The sequence below is a fragment of the Schistocerca americana genome, chromosome 6 (genome assembly GCF_021461395.2).
Source record: "Schistocerca americana isolate TAMUIC-IGC-003095 chromosome 6, iqSchAmer2.1, whole genome shotgun sequence".
Lineage (NCBI taxonomy): Eukaryota > Metazoa > Arthropoda > Insecta > Orthoptera > Acrididae > Schistocerca > Schistocerca americana.
Genome location: NC_060124.1, coordinates 186388506 through 186405047, shown reverse-complemented (window position 1 = coordinate 186405047; position 16542 = coordinate 186388506). Strand labels below are relative to the sequence as shown.

Below are 16542 nucleotides of genomic sequence, written 5' to 3'. Positions count from 1 at the left end.
TGGGGAAAATTTTGGCAGTTTCCTCTAGGTAAACAGTATACTTGGAAACTGAAACTTTCATGAATGACATGTCCTGACAGGTGTGAACACTACCAAACTATCAGTTTAATAAGTCATGGTTGCAAATGAATGACATATATTACTTTTAGAAGAATGGAAAAACTGGTAGAAGGCGGACTCAGGGAAAATCAGTTTCTAAAAATGTGCAGGGCAATACTGACACTACAACTTACTTTAGAAGATAGATTAAAAAAGACCAAACTTACATTTGTAGGATTTGTAGACTTAGAGAAAACTTTTGACTATGTTGACTGGAATACTATCTTGGAAATTCTGAAGGTATCTGGGGCAAAATACAGGGAGCAAAAGGTTATTTTATAACTTGTACAGAAACTATATGGCAGTTATACGAGATGAGGGGCATGAAAGAGAGGCAATGGTGGAGAAGGGAGTGAGACATGGTTGTGTACAGGAAACCAAAGAAGAATTTGGAGAAGGAACTGAAAGTTCTGGAAAAAGAAATAAAAACTTCGAGGTTTGCTGATGACTTATCATTCAATCAGAGGCACGAAGGACTTGGAAGGGCAATTGAACAGAATGGACAGTGTCTTGAAAGGAGCATAAGAGATGAACACCAAAAAAATCCAAACAAGGGTAATATTATGTAATTTAATTAAATCAGGAGGTGCTGAGTGAATTCGATAAGGAAATGGGGCACTAACGGTAGCAAATGTGTTTTGTTATTTGAGTAGTAAAATAACTTATGGTGGCCGAAATAGAGAGAATGTAAAAGGAGCCCGGCGATGGCTAGAAAATTGTTTCTGAAGAGGAGAAATTTGTTAACATCAAACATAAATTTAAGTGCTAGGAAGTCTTTTCTGGAGATATTTGTCAAGAGTGTAGCCTTGTACAAAAGTGAAACATGGACAATATGCAGTTTGGTAAATAAAATGGAAGCTATTACAATGTGATGCTATAGAAGAATGCCGAAGATTAGATGGGTAGACCATTTACTTCTTTTTGGTTTTCTTTACTTTTTTCTCTATTTACAGCCTGAATAAAGATGGGGATGGGCTATTGCCCTGCTTCACTGCTTTATAATTACTTTCTTTTCGTGTGCTTTGGCTCTTATAACTGAGACTTGGGTTCTTTACAAGTTGAGGCCTGGGTTCTTTACAAGTTGTAAATAACCTTTTGCTACCTGTCTTTTATCCTTTGTCACTTTTCAATTTCAAGGTGTGTATTGCACTCAAGATTGTCAATTTTTTTTAATATCTTACAAATAATACCAATGTTTGCAGCGACAAATTAGTTCAGTAACAATTAGATCTGACAGTACTTGTATTCCTTTGTACTGTGATTATTACATTCTTCTTGAAGTCTTGAGAGTTTAGTTTTAGCTGGCTTTCCAAAGGATCTCAATAATTCTGATGGGATGACATTTATTCTAGGTGCTTTGTTTCACCTTAGATCTTGCAGTGCTCTGACATATTCTTTTCACTGCATCACCTTTTCATCTCATCTTCATCTACTTCCTCTTGCCTTTCTGCTATACTGACTTAGGGTTTCTTTGCCTTATGCTGTCATTCTATATATTGTTCCACCTTTCAGCGTTTGCTTAGTAATGGCTTACCACCCGAGCTCTTCATGTTCATGCAGCAAGTTCTCTGATTTCGAAAGTTTTCTTTAATTCTAATTTTCCTATATACAGCATCTATTTTTCTTATAGTCATACATGCTTCTGCAGCTTTGCATTTGTCCTCTAGCTATTCCAACTTTGTTACTTCGTACTTCCTGTCAATTTCATTTTTTGTCATCTAATTCCATTCTGCCTCTTTCATTTCCTGCATTTTTATATTTTCTCTGTTCATTAACGAAAATTAATATCTCAACCAAAATAATTATTTTTTTACGCTATAAAAATAAATTTATACTTATGCATTTCATGACCAACTGAACTCAAAACTGGTAATTTTACAGCAACAAAAACAGCCTATTTCAACATTAACAACTGTTTTTGCCTATTTTAGTTTTAAAATCCTAAAAGATACCTATTTCTTTAATATAACACTTCCCCCCCCCCCCAAAATTATCAGAATTGCTTACAAGAATTGAAGGTGGGAGGACCTAAGGCAATATTTGAAGGGAAAAAAAGTAAAATAAATAAAATAATAATAATAATAATAATTTGTAGCTCACAGAATCCTGCCCAACTGTCTATTTCCACAACAATAGATAATTGTAGGCCTTGAACTGACATCGGATTTGAGGGGGGGATACATACACAAGGAGAGACTTTAAAGCTGCCTAGCAACTAAAGGAAAAATCCTTATTCTCCCCTTGGTTATACACGGAGGCAATTGTCGAATTTTTGTTATACACCCACCAAACTAAATCAGTACAAAGTGTACCAATGGACATATAAAGTGCAATGTGTTCATTGTTCAAAATCTATTCTAGTTTCAGTTCACGAATAGCTCAATGGAAGAAAATGTCAAAAGCAGCTAGTTCAAAGTCTAGTCGTATAAGACTGTGACTGCTAATTTTTCTGCAAGATACGACAGATGGAAAAATTACATTGTGCCAAGTATTCAACCAAGAGGTTAGTGGTTATGTTTTGGTGCTACTTAGTTTTTAGTGCTGTTTTGGAACTGCAAATTTCCTCATACCTCTTTTGACACCAGAGCATTTTTGAAGCACAATATTTTGTAAATACTGTTTAAAATTACACTAAGAGGCAACTGTTCACTTTTATTCTAATTTTTGAAGTTGCTGAGTTCAATTTTCATATAAAGGAAAAGTAAGCAATGTGAAAATATCATACCTACAGGACAAAGAATAAATGTTTTTAAAATGATACACCAAGTTCTGATTTTTTTTATAGTTTTGAGTTGTAAGAAATATCTATTCAGCGACAGGATAGTTGGAAAACTAAAATTGCCGAATTGTATTTTTTATTTTATTTTATTTTTTTATTTATTTTTTTAATTTTTTTATTTTTTTGGTAAAATTATGTATCACTATCCCTTAACAGCACCAAATACTTTTTATACACACTTCTATGTAGCATCTTGTTTCAAGTGATAAAAAGTCCCACTTAACCCAGCATGCAGAAGGAGCATTATATAAGGGAAATGTAGAACATTATATAACGGAAATGTAGAATGGATATCAAAATTGAAGCAAAAGCTTTTAACAAAGACATCTAACGAATCCACCAAAAAGAACCAATTCTGCAGTGACTTGTTTCATGCTATTGTGGCAGCAAACTCTCTTTTCGAAAACTAGAAAATTCTATTTTCAAAGGTTTTCTTGAGAACTACTGCCATCAGTCTGTTCCTACAGAGTCAAAATTGTGTAACACCTTGCACAGAATCCAATAAGATATTGGTGAGTCTTGCATATGGATTTCCATTGATGAAACCAGTTACAGTCTTGGTCCATGCAATCTGATTGTTGGTAAGCTGGATCCAGATATGCTCTCCAGGGCTTATTTGATTTGTTCAAAACAACTCTCAAAGACTAACCAGCAAACAACTGCCTATTTTGTCTACAATGGGCTGAAACTGCTATATCCAAATGGTGTGGTCGAAAATGAGGTGCTTCTGGCATTCGCAGGTGCTGCTGCATATATGGTGCAGCATTCCCATTGCTTCAAGCTTTCTACCTTTTAATACTGCATGTAGCTTGTGTAGCACATGCAATCAACCATATAGCAGAGCAAGTAACACTTGAATTCCCTGACAGTAATAAATTTCTCTCCACAGTAAAAAAAGTTTCTGTCAATGTGCCATCAAAGATACAGGCATTCAAAGAACAACTTCAAGATGTCCCCTTGCCACCTGAACGTGCTGTTACCCACTGGGGCACATGGTTAGCAGTGGTGGAATGCTATAGTAAGCATCTGACAACAGTCCAGAAGGTAATTTAAAATCTACCAGAGGTTGCTGCCACTGTAACTTCAGCAAAATAATTATTCAGTCCAACTGGACTGGACTTACATTAGAGCCACCTACACATTTACGGCAAGAATTATTTCTGAATTAGAAGGCTAAGCGAGACCTAGCTATGAAAACACATCTTTACTGGAAGAAGCTAAAAAATAAAATTAATTAAGCACTTGGTGAAGTGGGAAAAAAAGTAAGGGTAAAAATGCAAAAGGTTTTGCATAACAACACCGGCCTGAAGGACTTATACACTGCAGCATACATACTCAGAAGAAAATCTACGGCCCCTGTGTGTGTGTGTGTGTGTGTGTGTGTGTGTGTGTGTGTGTGTGTGTGTGTCATTTTTATCATCATTTCATCATTATTGACCAGCAAGTTGCCAAAGTCCCCCTCAGGAGACACCGCCTTAATGAAACACTGTCCGTGTGGGCGAGGGGGTTTGTGAGATCCAATGAAGTGGAGGGCTATGCCGCGGTGGTGTAACTACCGGCAGGGCCTCCCAAGCCGGACAGGTCTCCATAGAGGATCCAGACAAAGTGTGTCTCACAACGTCCCGTCTAGTGTCCTGTCCTATCCTATTCTGTTCTGTCCCATCCTATACATTCCCTTCCTTTCCTTTTCTCCTTGTGATTGTGTGGCAGCAGACACAGTCCCCTAATGTGGACAGCGGAAGATCCTTGGAAACCAGGACAACGTTGATGCACATAGGCCTTACTGCGAAGGGATGGATAGCGTACTGTAGTCATGGTGAAGACAAGCTATCTAAGGGGTAAGGCCCTGAAATAAAACCTTGGCAGGTGTCCAGGCCATGAGGTGGCAGCCCCACCAGGACACTCGGGGGCTGTGGGCTGATAACCCGCACCACCAAAAAACACATATCACAGAAACTAAAAGGAGGAACAGCCGGATGGATCTAAAGGATATGACCTTTGGCCTGAAAAGGAAAACCCGTATCGGTTTTTGGAATGTAAGGACGTTGAGAGAGGCAGGGAGGCTAAGACAAGTTGAAAAAGAGATGGAGAACTATCGACTAGATATATTGGGACTAAGTGAAGTAAGGTGGCCAGAATCTGGGGAATTCCAAACACAAAATGGTGGAGTGTTGCTGTATGCGGGTCAGACAGGTGAGGACGCGATGCACAGGAATGGTGCAGGGCTCTTACTATCTAAAAGCAGAAAGAAGAGCTTACTGGAGTGGAAACCAGTCTCAGAACGGATAATAACCGCATGCTTTAAAACAAATGTGCGATATGTCACTGTAATTCAATGCTATGCACCTACTGAAATAGCTGAAGGAGAATTAAAAGATGCATTTTATACAGAGCTTAACGGAGTTCTTAGACAAACAAATCCTAGGGACATAAAAATTTTAATGGGTGACTTGAACGCAAAAGTTGGTTCAGAAAATGAAGGGCTTGAACATATCATGGGTGTGCATGGTATGGGGATCAGGAATGTAAATGGTGAACTGTTGATAGATACATGCGCTGAACATGACCTAGTCATTGGAGGCACATTGTTTCCACATCGTAACTGCCATAAGATAACGTGGGTTTCTCCAGACCACGTTACCAAAAATCAAATAGACCACATAGTCATAAGCCGCAAGTTCCGACACTCTCTGTTAGATATCAGAAATAGAAGAGGGGCAGATGTTGGAAGTGACCACCACCTAGTTTTGGCGGGATTCAGACTGAAGATAGTGGCAAATAGAACCAAGCTCAATCATAGGTGCAAGAAAATAGAGGTGGCAAGATTAAAAGACCAACAGATCAAAGAAACATTTGCCCTTGAACTACAAAACAGATTCCAGGTCCTCTCTGAAGAAAACTTCATGGAGGAGGGAATTGAAACATGCTGGCAAAAAATCAAGAACAGTTATTTAGATGTGGGAGAAAAAATCCTAGGATTTAAGGCACATCAAAGGAAGGAATGGATCTCCGATGCTACATGGAATGAAATCAGCCACAGGAAAGAACTAAAACTTAAGTTAAATTTTTGTAAGACAAGAGCGCAGAAGAGCGAAGTGCATAAAGAAAACATGAAGGCGAACAAAAAAGTGAAAACATTGCTACGTCGGGATAAAAGGAAATGGATAGATGAGCAAGCAAAATTAGCAGAAGAGGCAGCAAGACAAGGAAATATGAAAGACCTCTACAACATTACCAAATGGTTGTCAATGAATAACTTCAGACATGAAGGACCAGTTAAGAACAAGAATGGTGTGATGCTTACAACAGGCACAGCTACAGAGATGGGAGGAGCACTTCAGGGAACTGTTAAATTGTGAAGACAACCAAGAGGAATAAGTAAGAGATATTCCAGAGGAAGTCGAAGAAGACCAAGATATAAATTTGCAGTGCCCCACAATGGACGAAATTAGGATTGCCTTGAAAACACTAAAAAATACAAAGGCTCCAGGCCTAGACAACATAGCACTGGAGCTCTTAAAAGCCGATATTGAAAGTACTGTTAAAATGCTCCATCCTTTGCTGAAGCATATTTGGCTTGAAGAGAAATCTCCAAAGGAGTGGAAAAATGGCTTGGTGGTAAAGCTCCCAAAAAAGGGAAATTTGTCAGACTGTAACAACTGGCGTTGTATTACATTGTTGTCAGTGCCCAGTAAGGTCCTCACCAGAATTATTTTAAACAGAATTAAAGAATCCCATGAAAAGCGACTGCGTAAAGAACAGGCCAGTTTTAGGGCACAATGCAGCTGTGTTGATCTTATTAACACTCTTAGGATCATCTTAGAGCAAAGCAAAGAATTCCAAGCAACCATGTACCTGGCATTCATTGATTTTCAAAAGGCCTTCGATTCCGTGAAACATAAAGTGCTCTGGCAGGTGTTGCGGAAGTATGGCATACCACAAAAGATCTTAAACATCATAAAAGATCTATATGATGGCTACGAATGCTGCGCACTCCACAAGGGAAATATGACAGAGCCCATAAAAGTAACAACTGGAGTCCGGCAGGGTTGCATTTTGTCACCAACACTTTTTCTACTCATTCTAGACTCTGTTATGAGAAGAGTCACAGCAGGCAGGAGACGAGGAATCCGGTGGAGGATCCACGAACGTCTGAAGGATTTGGATTTTGCAGACAACATAGTTTTATTAGCTCCAAGGCTGACTGATATGCAAGCTAAATTAAACTTGCTGAAAGAAGAAGGAGAGGCTGCTGGCCTCAAGATAAATACAGGCAAAACAAAGGAAATGAGAGTAAATTCAGGTAACATGGAGGTGCCCCTGTTAATAGGTGAGCAGTGAGTGGAGACTGTCAACTCATTCCTGTATCTGGGTAGTATAGTGGCAGAAGATGGTGGAGCTGGAATGACATGAAAAACCGCATTAAAAAGGCAAATGCTGCCTTCATACAATTGTACCCAATATGGAAAAATAGAAATATCACATACAAAACAAAAATCCGTTTTTTTAATACAAATGTGAAGGCTGTCCTTCTGTACGCCAGTGAAAGCTGGAAAATGGATAAAAAGATAACAAGCCAGTTACAAAGCTTCATAAATAGATGTCTTCGACGCACCATGAATATCTGGTGGCCAGAAAAAATATGTCTGGCGAATAACAAACCAGATACCTATAGAAGACCAGATACGAGAGAGAGAGTGGGGCTGGTTGGGGGCACACCTTGAGAAAACCAGATGGAGCCATCGAGAAAAAAGCAGTGGAATGGAATCCCCAGGGAACAAAGAAGAGAGGAAGACCAAGGGGCACATGGAAGAGGACAGTGGAAGGGGAAGCAAAAAGAGTTGGCAAGACCTGGGCAGAATTGAGGCAAATGGGCAAAGACAGAGACGGATGGCGAGTTCTCCTGGATTCCCTATGCCCCCATGGGGGCCAAAGGAATTAAGTCAAGTAAGTCAAGTTGCCAAAGTGACATCAAATTAAAAGGACTTCCATCAGGCGGCTGAATAAGCCATATGCACATTTCCAATGAAAAGTAATATGTCCTTACATCAATACCGTGTATTTTACATTATAGTTTTTCTATATAATACTTGATAGGGCCTACAGTAGGTTTTATATAGCCTAAATGATTCACTGAAAGAGCCTATTTGGGTGCCTAGAATGCACTTTTTACAACCTAAAAATCTGCAGTCCATTCATAATTAATTAATTATTGCCAGTGTCCATATTGGCACATGGAAATGTGTTGCAGATTAACGCCTGGTTTCTAATTCTCTCTCTCACCCCTACATAATCTATGTTAAATTTTATAGTGTTTTCAGGTCTCTTCCACAAATACAGTTTCCTTTACTATTCTTAAACAAAGTGTTCGCAGTACCAAATTGTGATCTGTGCAAAGTTCTACCAGATGGCTTCATCTTTCAATCCTTTCCACCAGACCACGTTGTTCTACTATTTCTCATTCTCTTCCTTTTTTGCTATCAAACTCCAGTCCTCCTTCACAATTAAATTTTCATTTCCCGAAAATTGCTGAATTGTTTATTTTATCTCATCGTACTTGTTGTCAGTCTCTTCATTAACTGTGTAGCACGTACCCCCATGAAGCCTGCCCAGCTAGCCATGCAGTCTAACGCGCTGCTTCCCCAGCGGGAAGGCATGCCGGTCCCTGGCACGAATCCGCCTGGCAATTGCTGCGCAAACACTGTCTCCATGTATGTGTACACCCCCATCATTACTCTACCACGTAAACACGCAGTGGTGGGGTGAGTGGAATGCTATAGCATGTTGTGGGGTTGTTAACCGCTGAAGGCTACGGCGGGGATGAAGTCTCTCCATAATTCTAACAGCCAATTTCCCTGGTGCACAAGATGATGTTCTGCTTCCCATCTAGCAGAGATTTTGACTGTTATATAATGTTGCATGTGTGTGCTTTGGAAGGAATGTTCAATGGTTTTTATACAGGACCTTTCCAGTGAAAGGGTTGTGTGTTGGAGGCCCTATTTCATAACCTTCACAGGCATTTCACACTGGGCGTCTTCCAAATCATCAGGGACTTCCTTTCCTAATAAGTAAAAGGGTTTTTACCCTGAAAAGAATTGTCTGCATTTTGCATTTCAATGAAGTAGTGTCAGGTGTCCACACGTTGTCATTTTTGTTTGGGAGTCGAGGTCTGTGGGAAGAACTTTGCATAGACTTTTCTCTTCTTCAAAACATTCTGTAGAATGTCTTGAACATTTGGTTTACAGATGTCATTCACTGTGATTTGAGGCACAAAAATGTTGACATGATGTTGTTGTATGTCCAAGACACTGCCTGCTTGCTACTGACTGGTTGAATCACATCTGCAGTTTAGAGTTATTAGTTCGAGCTGCCGCCACAGTTATTGTACGGCATATAAATGTCATCAGTAAAGTCAGTCTTGGTACTTTCTGGACCGAAGGTATATTGCTGACACAGAGAATGTCATTTCTGACTCTTAATACTTTATTTATGTACCTGTATTGACAATTGTGCTGCAAGTATGCAGCATGGCAGCAACACGAAAGTGCAGCTAATTTTTAAAGAACTTTGCTTGTTAATATAATACTGTCATGTAGAAGAAGGTGTAATTAGATGAATGATGAACACTAACTTCACTTAACGAAGGTTTAGTTAGCACTTGCACGTGCAAGAGCACGGAGCGAACTGCCTCCGGCCAGAACACATACAGTATACATACAGCTACAGAACATTCCAGTGCAATGATTCTTGACATTTGTGGATACTTCTAGAATGTACTCGAACCGAATATAGATATTAAAATTGTATAGTCCAAGTGAGTTTTGAACTCACAACTTTCCATGCAACAGTTCAGTATCATAATCACTACACCACGGTGCTACTCAGCTTCTTCTATGACACTGCTCCCTCCTTACGAGAACAGCGTCTCAGTGTTATGTCATCCTAGTCCAGGAATGAGTCTTTGGTCCTGCGTACTCTGACTCCCAATGACTGATTCTCACCCTGGCAGTGATCTTCTTAGAACTTCTTTTGCCGCTACGCTCTTCGTAATGTTTCTGCTTGTTGCTTGTCACTGGAGCTTCGAATTTACCCTGGGTTGCAGGATCCTTGTAGGGCTTCATTCTAAGGATGGACCGTATCTCTGATCTTTTGTCGTCTTGTGTCAGGGTCGAAATCTTCAACTTCATAAGTAATAGCAGACAACTGTCTTACAACCTTATAAAGTCCAAAGTAGCGCCTGAGGAGCTTCTCAGTGAGACCAACCTTCCGAACAGGAGTGATGATCCAGATGAGGTTGCCAGGCTGGTAGAGAACAGGGAGGTGGCTCGCGTCATACCTACGACGATCGTTTTCTTGAGCCTGCAGTGTGCAGAGTTGAGCTAACTTCCAAGCTTCCTCAGCTCTGGTTAATACCTGGCCGATATAGTAGTCATCCACGTCATCAGGATGAAACAGAAACACAGTGTGCACAAAGTCGTAGTCACCTCACGCCCATGCACCAGGAAAAATGGCATAAATCCTGTGATGTCTTGTTTGGCGGTGTTGTAGGCAAACGTCACAAAAGATAGCACCTCATCCCAGTTGCTCTGCTCGACACTGATGAACACTGATGGCATGGCGGCCAAGGCCTTATTAAAGTGTTCAGTAAGTCCACTAGTTTGTGGATTGTAGGCAGTCATCATGTGATGAGTAATGTTGCACCAATGGTTTATCTCTATCACAATATTCAATTGAAAAACTTTCCCTCGATCCGGAATTAACAACCTTGGAGCACCATGTTTTAATACAATGTCTTCCATGATGAATTTGGCTACCTCGGATGCTTCAGCTGTTTTCACGGCTTTTGTAATGGCATAGCGTGTCAGATAATCAGTGCAAAAAATAATCCATCTATTGCCACTAGCAGGTGTACGAAATCATCTGAGGAGCTCAATCCCAACACACTGGAAAGACGTTTCAGCTGGTGAAATTGGTATATGTCAGCCAGGTGGTTTCTGAGGAACTGGCTTTCTCCTCTGGCACTCTCGACAGTGCAACACGTAGTGACAGATACTTCTAAATAAGCCTGGCCAGAAAAGTCTCATGCGGGTTCTATCGTATGTCTTAATAAATCCTAAATGTCTGGCCTCAGGTGTCTCATGGAATTTCTGTAGAACATCTAAGCGCAAGTGTTTAGGAATCACTGGTAGCCACCTCTTTCCAAACGGATCAAAGTTTTCCTGGCAAAGTAATCCATTAACTACCTTAAATTGTCCTTTCACATCCTCTGACCGATTTAAGGCAAGCATAATTTGAGATATCTTGGCGTCCTTCTTCTGCTCAGCAGAGGGATCCTGAAGTGCAGCGAGACAGTCACTATCTTCATCACAGTCTTGATTGTCTTGCACAGGGTTTCTTGAGAGAGAATCGGCATCTTGGTGTTTTCTTCCACTTTTGTACACTATGGTAATGTCATACTCTTGAAGACGTAGTGCCCACCTGGCGAGTCGTCCTGTTGGATCCTTTCGACCTGTCGACCAACTAAGTGAATGATTGTCTGTAACAACTGTGAATGGCCTTCCATAGATATACTGTTGAAATTTGCACATGGCCCAGATCACAGCAAGACATTCTCTCTCTGTAGATGAGTAGTTTCTCTCGGCTTTTGTATGTGTCCTAGAAGCTTTTCCATCCGAAATTTGCACCAGAACAGCACCGATCCCATACCTGCTGGCATCTGTGTGTAGTTCTGTAGGTGCTCTCTCATCATACAGACCAAGTACAGGATCAGTCATCAGAGCTTTTCGCAGCACATCGAAAGAATCTTGTTGAGCTCCAACCAAGATAAATTTAGCATCAGCTTTTAACAACTGTTGGAGTGGCCCGGCTTTGATACAAAAGTCTTTGATAAAATGACAGTAATAAGAACATAATCCGAGGAAGCTTCTCATATCTCTGATACTTTTAGGAATAGGAAATTCCATTATAGATCTCACCTTTTCTAGGTCTGACCGCACACCTTCGTTTGACACAAGGTGTCCAAGTATTTTTATTTCTTTTGCTCCAAAGAGACACTATCTTGGATTAAGTTTCAGTCCGCCTTGTTGGAGACACTTAAGAACAGCCCTCAGTCTCTTTATATTTTCATCAAATGTCTCTGAGAATACTATAATGTCATCTAAATAACAAAGACACATTGTCCACTTCAGGTGCCTTAGAAGATTATCCACCATCTGTTCAAAAGTTGCTGGTGCATTACACAAATCAAACGGCATTGCCTTAAACCCATACAGGCCCTCAGGGGTGATTAATGCAGTTTTCTCATGATCAGCTTCATCTACTTTGATTTGCCAGTATCCCAAGTACATGTCCATGGTTGAGAAAAACTTAGCCCCCTTCAGACAATCTAGTGTATCGCCAATTCTTGGAAGAGGATAAACATCCGCTTTAGTTATCTTATTAAGCTTCCTGTAATCAACACAAAAGCGCCAACTACTATCCTTCTTCCTGACGAGGACCACTGCTGACGACCATGGGCTCTGCGAAGGCTGAATGATGTCATTCTTCATCATTTTCTCTACCTCGTCACAAATTACTCGACGTTCCGGTTGCTGACACACGGTATGCTCTCTGGCTTATTGGTTGATGGTCTCCAGAGCTAATCCAGTGCTTCACCGTCACTCTGTCTGATTTGCTCTTCACCTGTGGATTGAAGCATTCAGTGAACTCTTGAAGAATAGCAAGTAGCTTCTTCTGTTGTTCCTTAGTGAGATCTGGTGATAGTTGAGCTAGAAGATCTTGTCTCATAGTGGTAGCACTAATTTCACCCACAGACTTGGCATGGGAGGTTTCTATGATGCTCAGCTGTTCTTCAATTAAGAGCTCAGCATTTGCTATGCACATGTGTCTTGGAAGGGTCTGTGGTTCTCAGTGACAGTTAACTATCCACTATCAACCGAATCCATTCTTAAGCGAGACGACAGACGCTGGGATGACCAAGTTATTCTTCAGTGGTATGCTTCTCTTACATTCCACTACAAGATCCACGGTTTGATGCATGGCATGATGTGTGACAGTTACCTTTCTAGCGCTGACTGCAGGAATGATCACTTCATCCAGCACACACAGTCTCCACACACTCAGATGCGCATCTTCCTGTCCACAGTATCTCATCTCCTCTAGCATAATCTTCAAGTGACCACAATATATAATTGCCTGAAAAGCTTTCAGAAAGTCCCATCCGAGAATGACGTCATGACTACACTCTTGTAAGATGATGAATCCTAAGGGCTGTGTATGGCCACTTATACCCACATGAATGGTACATCTTCCTGTAGGTTTTACATATTTCCCATTGGCCACCTTCAGCAAAGATGTTTTGTTGTCGACGAATATGGTTTTCCGCAACTGGCAACGGTACTTCTCCAAAATGACTGAATATGAAGCTCCAGAGTCCACAAGAGCTTGGGCTAGTTTGCTATCCATGAGGATATCGACATAGTTTCCTATCATTTTTGTAGTGATCAAAGGCAGAGGATTTTTCTCTTCAGCGGCCTCACCTCCAAGGAAGGGCGCACCCTTTAGTTTTCCAGGTTGCAGCGGCTAGGTGATCAGCTGAAGCTTCTAAACAGCGAGGTAGACCTTGATCGGCATGTTGGGGAGCGTCTTCTCCAGTGGCTAGCTTGCGGCGACAGTGACCTACATCATCCTGCACCCACATCTTCTTGTTCATCTTCGTCATCCCGGAGTTGGCGTCGGCTAAGATTGGTCTGCTGTCTTCTGGTGCAGGCACAATCAAATATCCGCTGCTTTTCCCAACAATAGCGCACCACAATGTCCTGGTCGGCCACAGTGGAAACGTACTGATTGGTTATCCTGGGTCCTCCATATATTAGTCTTCCTTGGTGCCCAAACAGGTTCCTCACGCGGCATTGTAGGAACGTAACTCCACCTCGGTCTCAACTTTTTCATCATTTTAAAAGGAAATGAAGGACGAGAGATTGGGTTCAATGTCTGTTCCACTTCCTCCCTTATGACCTCTTGAAGCATTTCGGTTTTTTGCTCACTGTGCAATCCAAATACCTTCTGAACTTCCTCTCTCACTATCTGACAAAGAACACTTGTGAAATCAGTTGCTTCCTCCATCACAGACATCGATACGACATTTGGAAGGTGTTCAAACTTCTTGCGTGTAATTCTTTTTTTGATGCATTGCTGGGGGTGCTCATCACGTAAACAGTGGCTCTGTCGTGGCCTGATGGGAGCGGTTATGTTGTGGCCTGATGGGAGCCACTGTGTCGTCAATAATGTGTGCTATCACAAGTTACAATACCCAGCATCTCCACTAGAATAATGTCACGTAGAAGAAGGTGTAATTAGATGAATCATGAACACTAACTTCACTTAATGAAGGTTTACTCGGCACCTGCACATACAAGAGCGTGGAGCAAACTGCCTCCGGCCAGAACACACACAGTATATAAACAGTTACAGAACATTCCAGTAAAATGATTCTTGACATTTGTGGATACTTCTAGAATGTACTCGAACTAAATATAGTCCAGGTGAGTTTTGAACTCATGACCCTTCATGCAACAGTTTAGTATCATAACCGCTACACCACAGTGCTACTCAGCTTCTTCTGTGACAATATAAATGTGGCCCACAATTCTACATAATTTGCAACTTCTATCACTTGGAGGGAACAGTTGCTGTTTCCTATGTTGATAATATGCAGATAGCAAGTGACTTGCTTAAACATCGTAACATAAAGTGCACTGATTTACAAGACAAGATAGTGCTCCAGATTTAGGTTCTACCTATGCATTGGATTTGAGTCTATTGGATTCATACATCAGTGGTTTTCTACACCAATCTGAGTAAAGACTAGATTTATTCCCCCCCCCCCCCCTCCCCCTCTCTCTCTCTCTCTCTCTCTCTCTCTCTCTCTCTCTCTCTCTCTCTCTGTCTGTCTCTCTCTCTCTCTGTCTCTTCCTCAGAACAATGACATGAAATGCAAGGGTATTCCAGGAAAGCCAGCCATCTGTAAAGTGTGGAGAGCAGGAGGGAAGAAATGGAAGAAATAAGGCCATGGTTTGGGCATGGACATCTCTGCTGGCAACAGCACTGCCCATGAAACGCTAGGTTCTGAGTTCTAGTCCTGTTCCACCAAAAAGCTTTAATCTCTAAGCAAGTTTCAGAACATACACAGCTATGATACGAATACATTAAGAACAAAGTTCTCACATGACACGGGCAGATGGTAGACACAACTCTCCTCCATGACAGTTTCTAACGTTTACAGCAACAGGAAGGACAGCCAGCCACAGAACCATACGAAAATAACTGGTGAGCCATGGGTAAGCGACTGCCCGTCATTAGTGGTTGCTGTTATGTGCGAGCAAAACACTGAAGAAACAGAAGATGCGAGGACGCAATGTATGGATACGGTTCTTCACCAGTGAGCAAGCAGACAGAATTCGCTTGTCCAACAGATAGTGGAAATTTAATTCCAAAAACATGTTATAGCTTTTTCAAGAAAATTGTGACCACTGAAGTAGTTGCCTTGGTTTGTTCGTACAACAATTTATAATGTTTCACATGAAAACCAACTGCAAAGAACCACCAACTGAAATGACACTCTAGTCATACACAACTGAAAATGTTACCATACGAAATGTGTAATTGAAAGAAGTTTAAAGCAATCACATATTTAGAAGGAAACAAACACTTTCATTAAATATATCTGACAGTGACCCCACAAAAACTGGCTGATAAGCTGTGAATGTAATAGCCGATTATGTCCACTTAAAATAGGGAAGCAAAAGAAGAAAGATATTGTTCAAAAACTGGTAGCTACTCACATTAAGTACTGTCATCAGACTACCTCCTACATGAAATTTACAACAGTGGTCTTGCTATCCACAAAACAGACCCTATCTCATTAGCTGTAAAAATAACCAGCTTGTTTTATTAATGTGATAATGCCTCTAACACTCTGCAGAATTATCAGAAATGCCTTCCTACATATTATCCAAGAACAATTTACCAAGGCAATACGTGAATTATTTTCTCTGATTTAAAGTTTCAAGCTACTGATATGAAATAACAAGAAAAATATTGTGTCATTTGTACCTCCTTCCATCCAAGCCCGCACAAAAATTTGTTCACCATATCTAACTTCTTCTATTTGAACATTAAGAGGATCAAAATGGAGTTGCTGGTTTAACTCCTTATCTCTGAACAGGTCCATGTTGTAAAGACTTTTGTGTCTGACACCATTATGTTCCACCATATCCTGAAACAAATGTAGATTTTTAAAAAACCATATTAATCTTTTTTCGGAATAAAATTTAGTTGTCGTTTGCAAATATATTTTTATTATGCTTTACTGATTTTGACAAATTAATTGGTCATTTTCAGGAGCTTATAGTTTAGCATATGTCAGTATTTTCTTCATAGAAGTGTAATGCCATGATATTTCCAGAAATGTAAATATTTTATGTGATTATTCTAAACACAGATTGATACTTAACAGCTCAACATATAAGAAGAGATAGATTGCTACCTTCCAAAAAGAAGACACGTTACTATTACAAGACACTTGCACAAAACTTTCAGCCACAGCCCCCACCAGCAAAAGTGAAACATAGAAACACACACCATTCATGCACACAGGGAAGCAC

The 16542-nt window shown here is 40.6% G+C and overlaps 1 protein-coding gene across 1 annotated transcript in view; it reads right to left on the bottom strand.

Annotated features, from left to right (window-relative positions):
* The window catches only part of LOC124619913, a 264971-nt gene that overhangs the window by 64726 nt on the left and 183703 nt on the right, over window positions 1-16542 (bottom strand). Inside the window, exon 13 of the mRNA XM_047146549.1 lies at window positions 15992-16154. Coding sequence (XP_047002505.1) covers window positions 15992-16154 — 163 coding nt within the window. The remainder of the gene's footprint in view (window positions 1-15991; window positions 16155-16542) is intronic.